At 35.6% G+C, this 18,967-nt stretch overlaps 1 protein-coding gene across 2 annotated transcripts in view; it reads left to right on the forward strand.

Annotated features, from left to right (window-relative positions):
* Nucleotides 1–12,764, forward strand: part of poc1b (POC1 centriolar protein B) — a 52,359-nt gene extending 39,595 nt beyond the window's left edge. Inside the window, exons 11-14 of one of the 2 annotated variants that reach the window (XR_007825750.1) lie at nt 6,950–7,165; nt 7,928–8,094; nt 12,037–12,087; nt 12,290–12,764. Coding sequence is in view for 1 of the 2 variants with exons in the window: in XM_051099264.1 (XP_050955221.1) it covers nt 6,950–7,165; nt 7,928–8,065 (354 nt within the window). In the remaining variant the exon portion in view is untranslated. The other variant, XM_051099264.1, reaches the window with a different exon arrangement.
* Nucleotides 12,765–18,967: the final 6,203 nt, after the last annotated feature.

Raw genomic sequence — 18,967 nt, forward strand, 5'->3', positions numbered from 1 at the left:
AACGTGTGGGCGAGCGAAGAGTGGTTTGATACGAGAACAGACGGAGAGGGAAAAAGGAAGCGTCTGCTTCCCCTACCATAGCGTGCGGGAACCATCTCTGATATTCCAGTCTTTCAGTGCGGCTTTGTGTTTTCTATCTTTTCATCTGGAAGACTAACCAAACAGCTCTGCTTTTGAAGCCCAGGGTCAGGGTTTGCGTGTACACGCATGTGTGTGTATGTGCGTGTGTGTTCATCTCGGAAGTGTGTGTTCCTCATTTAGGGACAAAGACCCGTTTCAAAGCCCATTTCCTGAGCACCGATGCACACCAAAGCAAAAGCGGGTCCTCTTTGGGCTTCACCCATCATCTGACCTCCTGTGTGAAGCTTATGGTGCTGCAGACAGCTGTGGCTTCGGTCCCCTGACAGGATGTGGCCTACATTCAGAGTGACAAGTGTTGGTTTCACTTTTCCACTAGTCCAGCCAGCATGAGAGTCAAATACAGCGTATCATAAAGAAGTGTCAGAGCTGGACTGCAAAAATAGCCGCCGTCGTAATGAAATAGGACATGTGCAAATATGATAACATGACATAGCGATGACATTGACTATCCAGACTTAATGCAACCAGATATATACTGCCAGTCAAAAGTTTGGAATCAGTAAGATTTTTAATGTTTTTTAAAGACATTTCTTATGCTCATCAGGGCTGTATTTATTTGATCAGAAATACAGAAAAAAACTGTACTATTTTGAAATATTATTTCAGTTTAAAATAAGTTTTCTATGTTTCTATATTTTAAAATGTACTTTATTCCTGTGATACAAAGCTACATTTTCAGCACCATTACTCCAGTCTTCAGTGTCACATGATCCTTCAGAAATCATTATAATATGCTGATTTATTATCAGTGTTGAAAACAGTTGTGCTGCTTAATATTTTTTTGGAACCTGTGATACTTTTTTCAGGATTTTTAGATCAATAAAAGGATAAAAAGAACAACATTTTAGGTTATCTAACAATATACACTACTGATCAAAAGTTTGGGGTCAGTAAGTTTTTATTTATTTATTTTTTTTTTTAAGAAATTAATACTTTTATTCGCCAAGGATGTGTTAAATTAATAACAAGTGGTAGCATAAATGTGCATAGTTAGAAAAGATTTATATTTTAAGTAAATGCTGTTCTTTTTAACTTGCTATTCATTAAAGAGTACTGAAAAAAGAATCACAGATTCCAAAAAAAAAAATATATATATATATATATATATATATGTGTATATATATATATATATATATATATTTTTTTTTTTTTGGAATCTGATTCTTTTTTTTTTCAAAATATTACATGCATTTTGTATAATTACAACTTAAATTCCATTATATATATATATATATATATATATATAATGGAATTTAAGTTGTAATTATACAAAATGCATGTAATTTTTTGAATGTAAACGAATGTAAACGATGTTTACATGTAGTCAAAAGGAAAAATAATGTATTAAGAGTCGGTGGGTGAAAACTTTTTGAATTTAAAGATCAGGATAAATGTAACTTTTTTTTTTGTCTTCTGGGGAACATCTAGGTGTCTTCTGTAGCTTCTGAATGGCAGTGCTAAATGAAAAAAAAATATGATTTTTAGGCAAAATAAGAAAAATGTTCAAGTTCATTCTGTTCAAAAGTTTACACCCCTGGCTCTTGATGCATGGCTTTTTCTTCTGGAGCATCAGTGAGTGTTTGAACCTTCTGTAATAGTTGCATATGAGTCCCTCAGTTGCCCTCATTGTGAAAAAATAGATCTCAAAATCATACAGTTATTGTCGAAAAGGGTTTCAAATACACAAAAATGCTGAAAAACCAACAAATCTGTGGGACCTGAAGGACTTTTCTGAAGAACAGTCTGCAGTTTAACTGTTCAGGACAAACAAGGGACTCATAAACAACTATCACTAAACAAAATAAAAACACAGCTGTGGATCATTCAGGTAACAACACAGTATTAAGAATCAAGTGTATGTAAACTTTTGAACTTTTGAAGGTCATTTTTATAAATTCTGCTAATATTTTCTTTGGTGGACTAAATGTAATCATCTTTTATTTGAAATTTCTTATTCAAGTCAGTACTAAATAAAAAGTAACATGTATTTTGTATGATCCCTCTTATTTTGGTGAAATAACTAACATTTTGCAGATTCTACTAGGTGTATGCAAACTTTTGACTTCAACTTTTCATCTGTATATATAAACTATATAATTAATATAGAAATAACACTCTCTTTTAATATCTTGGGTGTTATGGGTAACACTTAAATAATAGTTTATTTATTATTATCTGGTTATCTACTAAAATCTTTATTATCTGCCAAATCAGCATAGGAAACAACATTCACTTAAAAGCACTGAACAAAAGCATTTTTAGGCAATTTTCTGCAATGGGTATGAATATCAAATTGCTTTTTTCAGTTCCTTCAGAGTCCAAGTTGAATTTTAAAATTGAGTCTTATTGAGTAGCATTTCAGTTTCCGTTTCGGATTTACAGATTATCTTACAAACTAGGCAAGTAACTCATTACATTCTACATTCATCTCTCAGATCCTCTGATACTGTTCTAGTGAAATGGCCATTTAGCTCACATTTCCTTCCCAACTTTAATACTATCAACCCTGTTAATAGTGCAGGAAGCATAAGACATGTGCACGCTAATATGAAACTTAATCCTTCCAACGACTGGAGCCAGATACTAGCTTAAACCCCATTAGCCAGCCTTTAGCAGATACTTCACATGGCCTCTGATCTACAGAAAGACTGTTAAAGCAAAAAGAGATGGAGTAGGAGTACTGAAAATGACATGGGGGTATGAAAAGGCTAGCAGGTCAAAGAGCCAGTGCCTCCTTTGATATCAATGAGCATTTCCTTGTATGAGACAGCTCAATTTAATGGTATTACATGGCATCCTGTGACAGGGAAAAATATCTTCTGTATAAGATCAGTCAGTGGTTTAGCAGCAATGAGAAGATGATTTTTAAAAATAAAAACGAACCATCTTTGGACTTTCAGGCATTGGCTACATTAAATGAAGGACTGTTTGACCGGCATGGACACGGCATTCTAAAATTAGCACTAATGAGGAGCCAGTATTGTTGTTAAAAAGGTGTCTTCCCATTTCTTAATGAGTATCCGACCAGACACGACTTTAGCGGCTGCTCTGATCTCGTCAAGTATCCAGTCATTATGCTCCATTTCCCTGGTGTTCAATGAGTTACAGAGTGATATTTCAAAGGGTTTTTGGGGGTTTCGGTGTTGTTGAGGGGGCTCATAAATATTCCCAATGGCCCGGTGAAGTACCTGCTTAGCGGCCAGCAAGCCTGTTGACATAAATTATATCTGCGCTGGCATAAAGACCCTCGGTTTGGCCTCGGAGCTGAATGAATATGTTCAAACTGTAATGACCCACCTGTGCCCACTTCAAACTTCACACTGCAACACTGTTTTCAACTGAACACAACTGAGTATGAAGGCAGCCATATTCTTCTATTCACACATCGCTTGCACTGTCACCACGGGAACAGAATGAGTGTAACTCTGTGCGAGCAACCACAGGTACACTGTTGTCATGACAACTGGTTGAAGCAATCAGGAAGAGGTCACTCATTCACCCTGCAACACAGGCTAGTTTCTTGCCCAACCAGAGCTCATTGAGTAAGAAACACTTGGCCAGATCTGACCTTTCTGCTTTGGTAGGGCAGCGTTATGTGCGCTTAGATATGACAAAACAAAGCTCTAATGTTAGAGCTGTTACTGCTTGAAAAGGTCACCTCTGATTTTTCCTAGAAGGCCTAGAAAAATCACATAATTGATTTTCTTATGCAATAAACTATATGGTCTGTGTCCATCCTGTACTACTACTTGTATTTTTAGTAAATCAAAGACACTAAATTATTCATCCTTATGTCATTCCAAACCTGTAAGACCTTTGTTCATCTTCGGAACACAAATTAAGATAGTTTTGATAAAAACTTTAGAGCTTTCTGACCCTGCATAAACAGGAACGCAACTAACATGTTCAAGGCCCAGAAAGGTAGTAAGAACATAAAATAGTCCATGTGACATCAGTGGTTCAACCGTAATGTTATGAAGCTACTTCTTTTTGTGCAAAGAAAACCAAAAATAACGACTTTATTCAACATCTGCATACAGTGGACTTCAGTGGGGATCAGTGGGTTGAAATTGGGTCCAAATTGTTTCGGTGCATTTTCAAAGGGCTTCAGAATCAGAATTTTAACTTCAGAATCGTCTGACATTGTTGTTTTACCTTTTTTTGTAAAGGGTGTTTGACTTTCTTTGCACGTTCGCTTCATAAACACTGGGTCGGTACTTTCGGCTATGTCACGTGTGACCTTTCCAACATGACTACGTAATGTGTGAAGTTACACAAGATGAGCATTTGTGGTTAAAAAGTATACAAACTGTAATCTTTTTTCGAAAATGACCGATCGTTTCGCTAGATATGACCCTAGATAATTCCTCTGGTGGGATCATGTAGAGCCCTTTGAAGCTGCATTGAAACTGCAGTTTGGACCTTCGACCTGTTGATCCCCATTGAAGTCCACTAAATTGAGAAAAATCCTGAAATGTTTTCCTCAAAAACCTTCATTTCTTTTTGACTGAAAAAAGAAAGACATGGACATCTTGAATGACATGGGAGTGAATAAATCATCAGGAAATCTTAAGTCTGGAGTGAACTAATTTGAAAAAATCCACATTGTTTTATACATATTTTGGACTATGGGGGGCGCCATTATTTTGATGACGTGAAACAGTTGCACTCGGTGAGCTACTGGTGCTGCCTGTTGCTATTTTTACTGCAACACAACTCAAAAAATAAAATACTAACTATGTTTCCATCACCCTGTTTTTATGCGCATTTTGAAGTGACTTGTGCGAAAAAGGGTTAATGCAAATAATGGGAGATGGAAATGCATTTGCCGAATAAATTCCTCCATACGCATCAAAAAAGTCATGTGACTTTACGCTAACCAGTGGACGACTGCGTTCCCAAACAGCAGGCATCCGCCTTCAAAAGAAATTATCACATTTATTGTGTTTCGTCTGCTCGCTCTGAGGCACAAGTAATTTATTATATATGAAAATAACTATATTCAGTGGCTTCTCCTACTTTTCTTAGTAATATATAGTGACAGTTTATCAAGAAGTGACGATTTTGTTCTCTTTGATTTGTTGGATGGAAACGGTGCTTATGTTTTATACAATATTCCAATTTTTGTGCATAAGCTAAATTTGAAATTAGGGCTGGGAGATAATTCAATAATGATAATTATTGCGACATAATCTTCCTCGATAAAACGATATGAAGAGTTTGATAAATGTTCGATATAATTTGTATGTGCCAAAAGCGGAATGAAACAGCGTGACTCATTTGAATCGCGCCACACTGACCGTTTATCCGCTCTGACCAAAGTTCAAACTGCCGCCCTGTGCGAGCTCACCAAAAAAAAAGATGCACTTATTATCACTTTAGCCCTGATGCTTTTGAGGCTTTTAGTAGATCACAGCTGCTAAAAGAACTTACAAATGGCAGAGACAAGAAACGCTAGATGCCATCCTGGCAGGATGTAAACATGTCGATGCTTGTCACGCATTGTCACTCAATATCTGAGGGCGTTTAGACTCCTTGTGTGGAAATGTCTATGGTATTTGGTTTAACCTTATGCTTATATACATTGCCACCTGTAAGCTCTTTCAGTAACTGTGGTAATCATATCAATATTTTATTTTTCGAGTTGTGTCGTGGGAAAAATAGCAACAGGTAGCGCAAGTAGCTCACAGAGTGCAACCGTTTCACGTCATTGAAGTAATGTCGCCCCACATAGTCTGAAATATGTATGTGTATTTTTTAAATAACGTAAATCTTTCATGGGTTTTCCACTACGTATTTCAGTAAGAGACATCTTTTACGTAATATACGTTACGCCTTAATAAGTCTTAATACCTGGGGTTCCCTTTAACCCCTTCAACATCATAAATACATGTAGACTCTCACCTTCCAGTGGCTTTTACTAATGTCACACTGCTACTAGTACAGACGTTATTTTTAAGTTTTCCTCAAAGAGCCTAAATGCAGAATATACAGAAGAAGATACAAGATTTGGAGCGTAGCTTGAGTGAGGTCTGAGCATGAAGCGTGTAAATGAGGCTAGCAGATGTTGCCCAGATGTGGCTGGTGGGTGACGGAGGACCCCAGAACGGACCCTTCCACACACTGACAGCTTTGTTCACCTCCTCCCCTCCCTTCCTAGTCTGTGATGCTGTCTCTCAGGCCTGAGCTTTGAAGTCAGGACGCTGCACAGGAAGTAAGGGGCTGCAATCGATTTTCTTCCTGCATTAGGGCAGGAATGTATGACCCTCCCCTCCTCCTCATCGTTTTGTGTCTCTGTTCTGGAGCTGGCCTGGAGGATTTTGGTTGTGTGCATGATCGGGTCAGAAGCACATGTACTGATTACATGTTTCTATCATATCTTATTAGTAGAAAGATGATGTGGATTTTATGTTTTTCCTGTCGATCCTGTTGAAGTTATTGCATAAAAGTAGTGATAGGAAAATATTTGTTTGAAACAGCACCAAAAAAGTGGTTTCAGACTACATTGTTTTGAAGGGCCAAAATCATTGACCAGACGTAAAATTAAAACTTTAATTTAGGTTTTGGTGTTTCTGTACATTTTAGTGCATCACTGCATACAATCGAAGTGAAGGGGGACCAATGTTTTTGAGCTTCGAAAACTACAAAAATTAGCCTAAAACTAGTCCTTGTAAAGACTTACGAAGCCATAAAATAGCTTTGAGCAAGTATCAGACTAAAAATGTTACCTATTTTGGGGTGTTTATTGTTAAAGGAGCATCTGGGACATTCTGCTAAACATCTCTAATTTTGGTCTTCTCATTTCCAGGATGTTAGAAGCCATGACAGTGCAACAAGCAGCAGAGATCAGCCCTTCTCAGGTCCAAATCGGGCTCATACGCGACCCAGAGAAGAGGAGGATGAAGACCAAGAAGAAAGGTTTGCCAGCGGTATGACAACATCTAGAGAAGAGTGCTTGGGTATCCCATCAAGCCTTACTAGCACTCTGGAGAACATTGTGCAGCAGTTGGACATCCTGACCCAGGTAAACTGGTTTAAGGTCATCTTAGTCTGTTGAATAATCTTGTTTTTATAGATCTACCCCACAAATCAGATCAGATGTAGTTTGTTTTTCTAGTCAAATTTAGTTATTTCAATACTTTTACATATATATGTATATTCACATATAATGTACTCACCCCCTTGTCATCCAAGATGTTAATGTCTTTCTTTCTTCAGTCGTAAAGAAATTATGTTTTTTGAGAAAAACATTTCTGCATTTTTCTCCATATAATGGACTGATATGGCGCCCCGATTTTGAACTTCCAAAAAAATGCGGCTTCGAATGATCGCAAATGCGGTTTTAAACAATCCCAGCCAAGGAAAAAGGGTCTTATCTAGCGAAACGAAAAAGTAAAAAAATACAATTAAAATACTTTTTAATCTCAAACACTCGTCTTGCCTTTCTTTTGCTGAACTCTGTGTATTCTGACTCAAGACAGTTAGGGTATGTTGAAAAACAAGGAAGACAAGGAAGAAATAAAATTGTTAAATAAAGTCGTTATTTTTGTTGTCTTCGCGCACAAAAAATATTCTCATAGCATTTAACGTAAAAAAGCTATGTAAGTGGTTCAACGGTAACATTACGGTTGAACCACTGATGTCACATGGACTATTTTAACGATGTCCTTACTACCTTTCTGGTCCTTGAACGTGTCAGAGATCTTACGTTTTTGGACATGAGGGTTAATAATTAGAAACGGAATTAAAATTTCTATCCCTTTAACTATTGGTTCTCTTCTCTCAGACCGTTGCCGTCCTTGAGGAGCGCCTTACCTTGACCGAAGACAAACTGAGGACATGCCTGGACAACCAGGTCCTGCTTCTGCAACAGACGCAACAAGTGGACGAATCTGATGAGGAAGCCGAGGGACCATCTGCGTGAGGGATACCCTGGTGGTCCTCACTTCAGTGGTAACTTCCTCTGGCCTGCAGAGGGGGACACACCAAATCCCTTTTTTTTTTATTTTAGCTTAAAGACATCCAGCTGTGTCATTCCGAATGAGAACATTGGACTTAACAATGCAAAAAAAGATGAAAAGACACAAAGCAGGATGAGGGAAGGGCAAGAAGGGGATTTGAGGGATCATACAGCAGTCTCACCCAAAAAAAAAAAAAGTCATGGTAAGAGGACAGCTGCAGCTAAGACAACATCCCGGTCATGTTTGGACAGCAGCGAGCAAGACATATCAGGAAAGAGACTGATGGAACAGACAAACATGCACAGATTTTTACAGTAGCTATCCAAACTGGTTTGTCTGCTGCATCACATGTGTTATGTAAATATAGACCACTATGAATGAATTACATCTTGAGTCTCTGGTGTGATTAAGGCAGCATGAATGGTTTGTGCATGTGCATGTAAGGCCGAGTAAGTGTCCTCAGAGACACTCGCTGCCTTGTTTACTCTCTCTCAATCAGCCGCAGCCTTGTGGCTTTCCTCTGGGTGGAGGTCAGACGGAAACAGGGAGCCAATCGACAGAAGGGCCCAGCGGTTCTTGTTTGCTTTGCGTACCGCATCCTTCTGTGTCCAACAGCTCTGCTAAACTCTTCCTGACAGTCTTACATAAAAACAATGCGTCCAGTGATAGTGAAAACAAATCGTTTAGACCAGTTTCCCAAAGTTCTAGGGTCAAATCGTTGAAGATTACAAACCACTCTGATTAATCACCTATGTATATGTAAAGAATTTGTCATAAACACAACAAAAACATTCCAGCATGTGACTGTTGTTGTTTCTACAAACCACTTCCTGTGCAGCACAGAGTCTTGTACAGACAGCAGGTGTGCTTGCGACCTCTCTGTGCACAACACAAGCCCCTTGTCTCCGGTGGGGCACCAAAAAAGGGCTAGAGCAGCCAACTCATGAATGAAGAACAAAGAGAAGATAATAGAAACGTATGCATGTGTGCCTGTGTGAGGCTGCCTGCTCGAGCATGTGCCTATGTTTATGGATTTGCGCGCATGCAGGTTCTTGCAAGACCCACATATGGTAAAGTGGTTGCTTGCTTACGAGGCAAGGGAAGGTAAACATTATCTTTAGCTCCCCCACAGACATCAGAGGACTAGTTCTTCGTCCTGTTAGCCAGGCCTGGTTGGCATTGAATCAGAGCACTTTGAGGAAATTCCCTGTGACCTTCTGTTCAAGGGAAAATAAGATAAAGATGGAGTAATGGAAAAGAGCTCGCTTGTATTGTTTCTGCAATGGCACCTGCACAAAAAGACTCTTGCTCCATTTTTTAACTTAGGGGGGGACGTCTGTTCAGAGGTTTTCCCTTTCGACAAATATAGATGGTTTTATGGAGCGGAAAGTTTAAAGATAGGTATACACCTGTTGTGGGTCGGAGACCTTACTGAAGTGGAAGTTTCCGAACTGGGGAGAGAAACCCTGATTCGAGCAATGTGGGGTTGGAGAAAGGATTAAAACACTTTGCTTGAAAGATGCTTGGCCCGTTGAATTTGGGGACCGGAATGATGTGCTGTAAAGGTTTCGGTCTTTAAGGCTGAATTGGATTTACTCCCTTTAGTCTTGTTATAAATCCCTCATGCACTTATCATAAAAATCTGTGGCTCACGCCATGACCTTTAAAACACTCGTTCCCATTCACATCTGTTTTAAAATGTCTTCACACCTGTTTTTTTTTTTGAGAGGGGTGTTTTCCAAAACCAGATGGCTTTGCCCCGCTCATGATTATTTTTGTACACTGGTTCCAACTTCACATGAAATATTGAGTTGTAAAATAGAAATGGTTATTGTCCTCTAAAAAGACTTTAAAAAAAAAAAACATCAAAACAACGGACAGAATAAAAAAATCAAAGTTGCATTTAAAAAACAGTGAAGTAAAATCTGTTCAGATTTTTTTTTTTCAGAATTGTGAGATATAAAACAGAATTATTATAAAGTCACAATTTTGCATCTCTTAATTCTGATGTTTTTCTCGCAATTCTTTTTTCTCGCAATTGCAAGTTTATTTCTCGTAAATCAGACTTTTTTTTCACAATTCTGACTTTTTTGTGAGATATAAATTGATATAAATATAAAATTACTTAACTCATAATTTTGTGTTATTAAGTGACAATAAAGAGAAAAAAAGTCAATTACAAGATATAAACTTGCAATTTAGAGGAAAAAAAATCAGAATTGTGAGTTTATATCTCGCAATTCTGACTTTTTTTCTCAGAATTCTGACTTCACTTATCAGAATTGTGGGACAGTCACAAAAATGTCATAATTGTGAGATAAAAAATCGTAATTGCGAGAAAAAAACTCAGAATTGTCACTGTATCTCGCAATTCTGACTTTGTTTCAGAATTGAACGTTTATTTTTCACATTTTGACTTAACTCGGAATTGCATGTTATAAAGTCAGAATTGCCACAGTACTCACAATTCTGAGAAAAAGTCAGAGTTGTGAATTTATATCTCGCAATTTTGTCTTTATTTCTCAGAATTTTGACTTCATTTTTCAGAATTGTGAAACAATTGCATCACAATTGCGAGATAAGTCATAATTGCGAGAAAAAAACATCATAATTGTGACTATATCTCGCAATTCTGACTTTATTTTATAGAATAGCATATTTATATCTCACAATTCTGAGAAAAATTTCAGAATTGTAAGTTTATATCTCGTAATTCTGACTTTATTTCTCAAAATTCTTACTTCAGTTATCAGAATTGACAAAAATGTCACAATTGCAAAATAAAAAAAAAAATCATAATTACGAGAAAAAAACTCATAATTGTCACTATCTCTTACTTTTCTGACTTTATTTCTCAGAATTGGCCATTTATTTTTCACATTTTGACTTAACTCGTAATTGCATGTTATAAAGTCCAGAATTGCGAGTTTTAATTAGATAAAATAGATTAAAACTTGCAATTCTGAGAAAAAAGTCACAATTGCGAGATAAAAACTCACAATTTTCAGAAAAAGTCAGAGTTGTGAATTTATATCTTTCAATTTTGTCTTTATTTCTCAGAATTCTGACTTGATTTTTCGAAACAGTCAACAAAAAAGTCACAATTGCGAGATATTGACTATTTCATAGGATTGCGCATTTATATCTCATAATTCTGACTTTATAACTCACAATTGCGAGTTTATATTTCACAATTCTGAGAAAAAAAAGTCAGAATTGTGAACTTAAAAAGTCACAGTTACTTTTTTATTTTTTTTATTTAGTGGCGGAAACAGGCTTCCATATTGAGTAATTAAAATCCAGTGAAGAATAAAAACTGCAACATATTAATAGTGCTCGCTGTTATTAATAACAGCATTTGCACTATTTTTACCACAGCTGATGGAATCTTGTAGGCGTTTGCAGAGGGTTGAAAATTTGCAATGGAAATTAGGATGACATAATGAATGAAAAACAATGGCTTGGGTTAACACGCACTGTTAAAGTGTCAAAATCTCTTTAAAAGAGCTCTTTTAAAAGGTGTGATCGGCTAATAACCCCCCACCCAGCTACTTTCCTCCTTTGCTTTTCCCCAGAATCTTAAAAAACAAGTCTTCCTGCTAACCGAAAACCCCCTGTGCTCTTATCCCAACAGTTTTTTTAAGCCCAACGCCTTTTGAAGTCACACATTTGCACGGCCTGTAGCAAATCCTTTGACCCCAAGTGTGTTTTAGTTTTCTTTGATTAAATAACACAAGGAGCCTGATGGGTTTTCAGAAGAGACATGTCAAGTTCAAAAGACGCAGAGGTGTGTTGATTACAACAGCTGCACTTAATAAAATCTCAGAGGAACATGAAAAGAGTGTGTTTTTGTTTCACACCAAACAAGGTTTTGTTGTTGTTACATATTGTTATGTCTGTCTGTTTGCTTTTTTAAAATGTTTTGTCTCAATAGGTCTTTTTATTCACCCGGGAATGCCATTTGTGTGGGAAATCTTTGGTCTTGGTGAGTTTTTATATCATTTGTTGTGATTTTGTGAGTCAAGCATTGATTCTGTCTCTACAATTTCCTCTCACATCTCAAACTACCATATATTCTTTGTTTTGCTTACATCTCACAAAGTCTAGAAAAGGGCCCTTTTCCTGTAAAGTCTCATGAGCTTCCGGTTTTCATAGATATCTGTTTTTTCTTTCTCGTGTCCATTCAGCTGGAGGAGGAAATGTGGGAACAGGCTGTCCCCGCTGCTGATAAGGACGTACGGAACTTCCCACCTTTCACATATGGGACCGGTCCTTTAACTGGAAAGAGGTGCTGCCAGGGGTCATTGCAAAAGCTTAGAACATCCGTCCTGTCTCCCCACAACCTGTTTGAGAAATCTGACCTTGTCAAAACATATTTTCTTTGTACTGTACAAATGAAAAGAGGAACAGAGCTTCCTGTGGGAAATTTTTTTTTTTTAATTGTAGACTTCGACACATGTTCTCATTAGTAACTGTAAGTGAAGTTATAACACGCATACGTTTGCGTAGACGCTGAAATGTTTTAAATGCATTATTAATATACTGACAGCTTCTAAATCCTATGGATTTGGCTACTTTTAGATTCATAGAGTATTATTTTCATGGAATTAATAGGCTGATTTTATTGTGTTTATAGTTATTTATTTATGGTCAATGAGTTATTTCACTTGTATAAATTTTAAATTGGTACAGTATATAATTTAATCATTAATTTTTTTTAACATTATGGCTTAAAACAAACATTAAATGGTTATAGACATAATTCACTCTTATGAATTGATAAAAAATATCTTTAAAATCAAATAGTTTATTGTAACTAAAATATACCTATTATCTTCCTATATATTTATATTTTTAAATAAATAGATATTTTATTTTGTAAAATTGCGCATATGCATGTACCTTTACATTTAAGACACTAGGGCTGGGTAAAAATATAGATTTCTTGATTTTAATCAATTCTCATTTTTATGAAACGATATTGATTCTTAAATCCCAAGAATCGATTAGTCTAGTCTGTTTTCGGTTAATGAACAGAAGCATGCCGCCCATCCAGTAAATTGAAATAAGCTTTGTGCTTTGTTACTTTTGATATGAAACAAAGTCTTATTCTGTCCATTTTATTACAATAAATTCTAAATTACAATAAATTCTAAATTCAACTAAATTCTGTCCATTTTATTACAATAATCGAACAATAAATGCATTAAATGCTGAGGAGTTTAATGTGGAGGGAGAGATCGCTGTAGCACTCCAGTTCAAGTCAAGCGGCATGAACTACTAATCGTCTCCTCCACTTTAACCAGTTTCATCACAAAATAAACATGAATAAACATCCGAAAGTATGTTAAAAGAAAGAGTACAACTTACTGAAATCTGTATCCTGTCTCATGAAATCACTCATTTAGTGTTTCAACCACGGAAAAACATTAGTACAGAAGCTTGTAAACAATATGTCACGTAATGTCACATTTAGCATTTAAAAAACATATTCAGTGATAATAAACTGAATGGTTATTCCACTAGATTTAGGATTTTGCTAAATATATGCACCACACAACATATTCATTAGGGCCCAAGCATTGTTGGTGTGAGGACCCTATTGGAATTGCTCAGATTCTTCTTCTTTTCCAAAATGAATCACATTTTTGAGGGCCTAAACGTGCTCAAAAACTCATTAAACTTTGCGCACATGCCAAAAGTGGTGAAAATTTATGTCTGATATAGGTGTCCGAAGTGGGTCCGAATTGGCTCGATAGCGCCACCTATAAAATTTAAAGTACTCCTCGATAGAGCCTTGCATTTCAGCCCGACGGGCCCCGACTTTTTTACGCCCCTAGGGCCGAGCTTCAGGCCAATTTTCACGTCATAATTCAGAAGCAGACCGGGCTTCGGGCCTGTTTTAGGCTTCTCCTTATTTTTATATTTTAGACAATTATAATTTTTACTCTTCTTCAATATTTAAGTTTGAATAAATTTGTCAAGTTTTTAAAGTTAGCTTCAATAATACAGTACCAACTGACTCTCATGCGTATTTTACAGCATTAGTTGAGAAAAAAAATAATTTTTGTACTTTACCTTATGTATATCCAAAATAATTGATATTGAATCTAACTGAATCGGAATCTAATCTAAACGCAAGCTTGTAAAGTGTAAACAAATCGAAATGTGAAATTTGTGTCAGAACCCAGCCCTATTATATACTGTCAATATATATCATACTTTTCAGCATTTAAATGTAAACCTTATGTGTAAATACCAACAAATACTAATGAGATCAAGCTGACAAATCATTCAAAATAAATAAAGGAGTAATAAATTGGGGTATTGGCTATTTTTGTCCCAGCTATAAATTGCATATGCATTATTAATAAACCCAATTATTCACTATAGTAAAAAGTGACAACTAGTCCGGTTTCCCTGATTTTATTTGTTACAAAGCCAGCATATTTTTAAAATGAGTAAAATCAACTGCACACTGTGTGTGTGTGTGTGTGTAGGACTGCATCACAGCAGTCTTTTCTGCTCTAGTGTCCATGTGCCTGTTCAGTCATGTGCCACTCGAGCATCCAGACTCCATCTCCACATCTCAATCCTTATGGCTTTTCCTTAAGCAAGTCTTTCAGCCTATTCTCTTGATGCCTCCTGACAGAGAGCTGGCAGGTGGAGACGTCTGTGTAATCTTCCTTCTCTACACCCGCTCTTGTTTTTTTGGGTGTCTAGCCAGGTGGAGTGAGTCTGAATGAACCAGCGTTGTTTGTCAATTCATCCTGAAGGAGTGTATGTGACGGTGAGACTCATTGTCCTCCGTGGCTCAGCCTTCCATCTGGCCTGATTGGATTGGCTGCGTGACAGAGTTTCACTTTAGCTTGAGAAAGTTAGGTCAAGTTAGGCTTCTGCTCTGAGCTCTCTGAGCCTTTCATGCTTTGAAGAGCAGTCTGCTGCAAACGTCAGCACCCATTTTTGGGTTTTTATGAACTTTTTAATGTTTCTGTGGGTGAGTCTCATGAACATGTGGTCATGTATCACCCCAAAATAGAAATAAAATAGAAATTATGTTTTGAACGATAAAAGAATATTTTCAGGACCATTAAGAATCTGTGACATTGCCAACAAATCGAAGTAGTTGTTGTAATGCAGTAACAAACAACAACATTTAAAAATATATATATATATATTAAAAATATTAAATTACTGTACATATATATATATATATATACACACACACACACACACACATTTTTCTCATTTTCATAAATACTCAGTTTTAATACCATAATTTTAATTAATTCATTTTTCTATTAATTTAATTTGAATAATATATATATATATATATATATATATATATATATATATATATATATATATGTATATGTTTAAATAATCATTCATTTTTTAATTAATTAATTTGGAATATAAATTTAATTTGAATAATTTTTAGAATGTTATTTTATAATGTATATTATAAATGTCATGTAATTTTATGAAGATATATTTTAGAAAATAATTTCCCAATAATTAATTATAAAATAAATAAGTAAATAATGAATATATATTCATATTAAATGTGAATATAAATTAAATTTGAACAATTTTTCAGAATGTTATTTTATAATGTAATGTTATTCCCAATAATTAATTTATTCTAAAAAACATTTTTTAAATATGTTAAATATAGCTATATAGAGAATTTTTATAATTTTATTTTGTAATATATATTATAAATGCAATATTAAAGTAATATCAATTATGAAGATAAAATAATTTCTCAATAATTAATTAATTATAAAATAAATAAATAAAAATGTAAGTAAATACATTTAAATATAACTATTTTTATTTTTTTCTGTGGGGAAGATCCTTAATTGCCAAGCAAATAGTCTTAATACAAAAAAATCATCAAACCTTCAAAAAAAAAAAAACCTTCATTTTCTGTATGTGAAATATAATTTGAATACATAATTTTAATTAATTAAATATAAGTATAAATTCAATTTGAATTTTTTGATAATGTTGTTTTGTAATGTATATTGTAAATGTGATATAAATTATGAAGATATTATATTTTATTAATTTCACAATTACTATTTAAAATACATTTATGTATACCTCAAAACAAACTATATATAACTATTATTATTTAAATATAATTTATTTTGTTTCTGTGATGAAAATATGCCATTGATATTTAGGTAGTATTTGTGAAACTCACTGCTCACTGTTAATATTATATAATTTAATTTTTTTTTAGTCGAAACACTAATTCTTCTTAGGTGTAGCTGAAGTTTTCATAATTTGTTTTTATTCTCTCCCAACTGACCACATTCCTTTAGATGAATCAGACTCTGCAATTGTCTTAACCTACTGCGTGTTATTAGTTGCTGCATAATACTCCAAACAGCATTATGCAATGACCGTGTGTCTCAGTTACCTCATTTTTTATGACACGTAGTAGGATAATACACGCTTAGTCCACTTATGTCATGTCTTCTTCCTGTCTGTAAGCCTTTATGTAAGGGAATGGTCACCATCCATCCCACACTGATGTGCAGGTGTGTTATGGGAAGGCCCTGCTAATCCCAAAAAGTGCCAACAAAGCAGTGCCCTAGAGAACAGAGCGCTTTGTGTGTGAGTCTCCTTGTCTATAATCCTCTCCAGGTGCTCTCGGCCATTCTCAACTCTTCTAATCACTCAGCTTGTCTTCGGCTGAGGGGGGTGGTACCTGCCAACTGCTGTTTTTGTTTTAGATTAGCCGCTTCCCTAAGTCCCGACCCTCGGCCGGATGTCCCGAACCCATCTGTCACCGAGCCCTATCCCAGAACGGAGGCTGAGAGGATAGAGAGGAGGAGGACACGAAAAGAGGATGAGCTAGTGAAAGAAGCTAGGAAGTAATTGCATCTGGTGTAAACCCTCTCAGCGCTAGTCATAGTGTTTTGTTGTTGTAGCATGAGCTACATGCTAACGTCCAGCTGTTCACCATGTTATGATTTGGTTAACGGACCAAGCAAAACCAAATGGTTACGTTGATGTAACAGTAAATGTTAGCAGTGATTTGTAGTGGAAAAAAGGCCATTGCTAAGTCCATAACAGTTCTTGGTATGGTTTGTACATGGTTGTTCAGTGGTACAAAGTGTGTACGAATCAACAGTTACAGTGCAACTATTGTGACTATGGATAAATAAGATAAAAGACACTTCTAATATTACCTTTATTTTCACATTAAACAATGCAACATACATTTACTACTAAGTTTAACGCTTTTAAATATGACAATATATATTAATTTAATTAATAATAAATATATATATTTATATGAACAAGGGAATAGGGAGCAAAGCTAATGTTTTATATATTCAGTTAGCATCATAATATCATTATTACAAATTGGCTTCGTTTAGCTACATTAGCGACTAGTAGCTTGGCTATGTTTTTTAATAGTTAAGTCACTAGTTTAATCTAAACTGGCCCTGCTTAGCTACATTAGTGACTACCAGCTTGGCTGCGTTTTTTAGTAGTTCAGTTGTTAGTTTAATGTGAAATAGCTTTGTTTAGCTACATTAGTGACTAGCAGCTTGGCTACGTTTTTTAGTAGTTCAGTTGTTAGTTTAATGTGAAATAGCTTTGTTTAGCTACATTAGTGACTACCAGCTTGGCTGCGTTTTTTAGTAGTTCAGTTGTTAGTTTAATGTGAAATAGCTTTGTTTAGCTACATTAGCGACTAGGAGCTTGGCTACGTTTTTAATAGTTCAGTCGTTAGTTCAACGTGAATTGGTTTTGTTCAGCTACATTAGCGACTAGCAGCTTGGCTGCGTTTTTTAATTAGTTCAGTTGCTAGTTTAATGTGAATTGGCTTTGTTTAGCAACATTATCAATTAGCAGCTTGGCTACGTTTTTTTAATAGTTCAGTCGTTTAGCAACATTGGCGACTAGCAGCTTGGCTATGTTTCTTAATAATTTAGTCGCTAGTTTGACGTGAATTGGCTTAGTTCAGCTACATTAGCGACTAGCAGCTTGGCTACATTTTTTAATAGTTCAGTCGTTAGTTTAATGTGAATCGACTTCGTTCATCTACATTAGCCTCGAGTGGTTTGACTGTTTTTTAATTGTTCAGCTTTGTTCAGCTTTGTTCAGCTAAATTAGCTGCAACTGGCTTGGCTACATTTTTTTGATAGTTCAGTCACTACTTTAACGTAAATTGGCTTTGTTTAACTACATTAGTAACTAGCAGCTTGGCTACATTTTCAATAGTTCAGTCGCTAGTTTAACGTAAATTGGCCTTGCTTAGCTACATTAGCGACTAGCGTCTTGGCGACTACCAGCTTGGCTGCATTTTTTAATAGTTCATTTGCTAGTTTAATGTGAAATAGCTTTGTTTAGCTACATTAACGACTAGCAGCTTGGCTTCATTTTTTAATAGGTCAGTTACTAGTTTAACGCAAATTGGCTTTGTTTAGCTACATTAGTGACTAGCAGCTTGGCTACATTTTTTTAATAGTTCAGTTGTTAGTTTATCGTGAATTAGCTTTGTTCAGCTACATTAGCAACTAGCAGGTTGTCTACATTTTTTTAATAGTTCAGTCACTAGTTTAACGTAAATTGGCTTTGTTTAGCTACATTAGTAACTAGCAGCTTGGCTACATTTTCAATAGTTCAGTCGCTAGTTCAACGTGAATTGGCTTTGTTCAGCTACATTAGCAACTTGCAGCTTGGCTTAGTTTTTTAATAGTTCAGTTGCTAGTTTAACGTAAATTGGCCTTGCTTAGCTACATTAGCGACTAGCGTCTTGGCGACTACCAGCTTGGCTGCATTTTTTAATAGTTCAGTTGCTAGTTTAATGTGAAATAGCTTTGTTTAGCTACATTAGC

The sequence above is a fragment of the Labeo rohita genome, chromosome 25 (assembly GCF_022985175.1).
Source record: "Labeo rohita strain BAU-BD-2019 chromosome 25, IGBB_LRoh.1.0, whole genome shotgun sequence".
NCBI classification, from domain to species: Eukaryota; Metazoa; Chordata; class Actinopteri; order Cypriniformes; family Cyprinidae; genus Labeo; species Labeo rohita.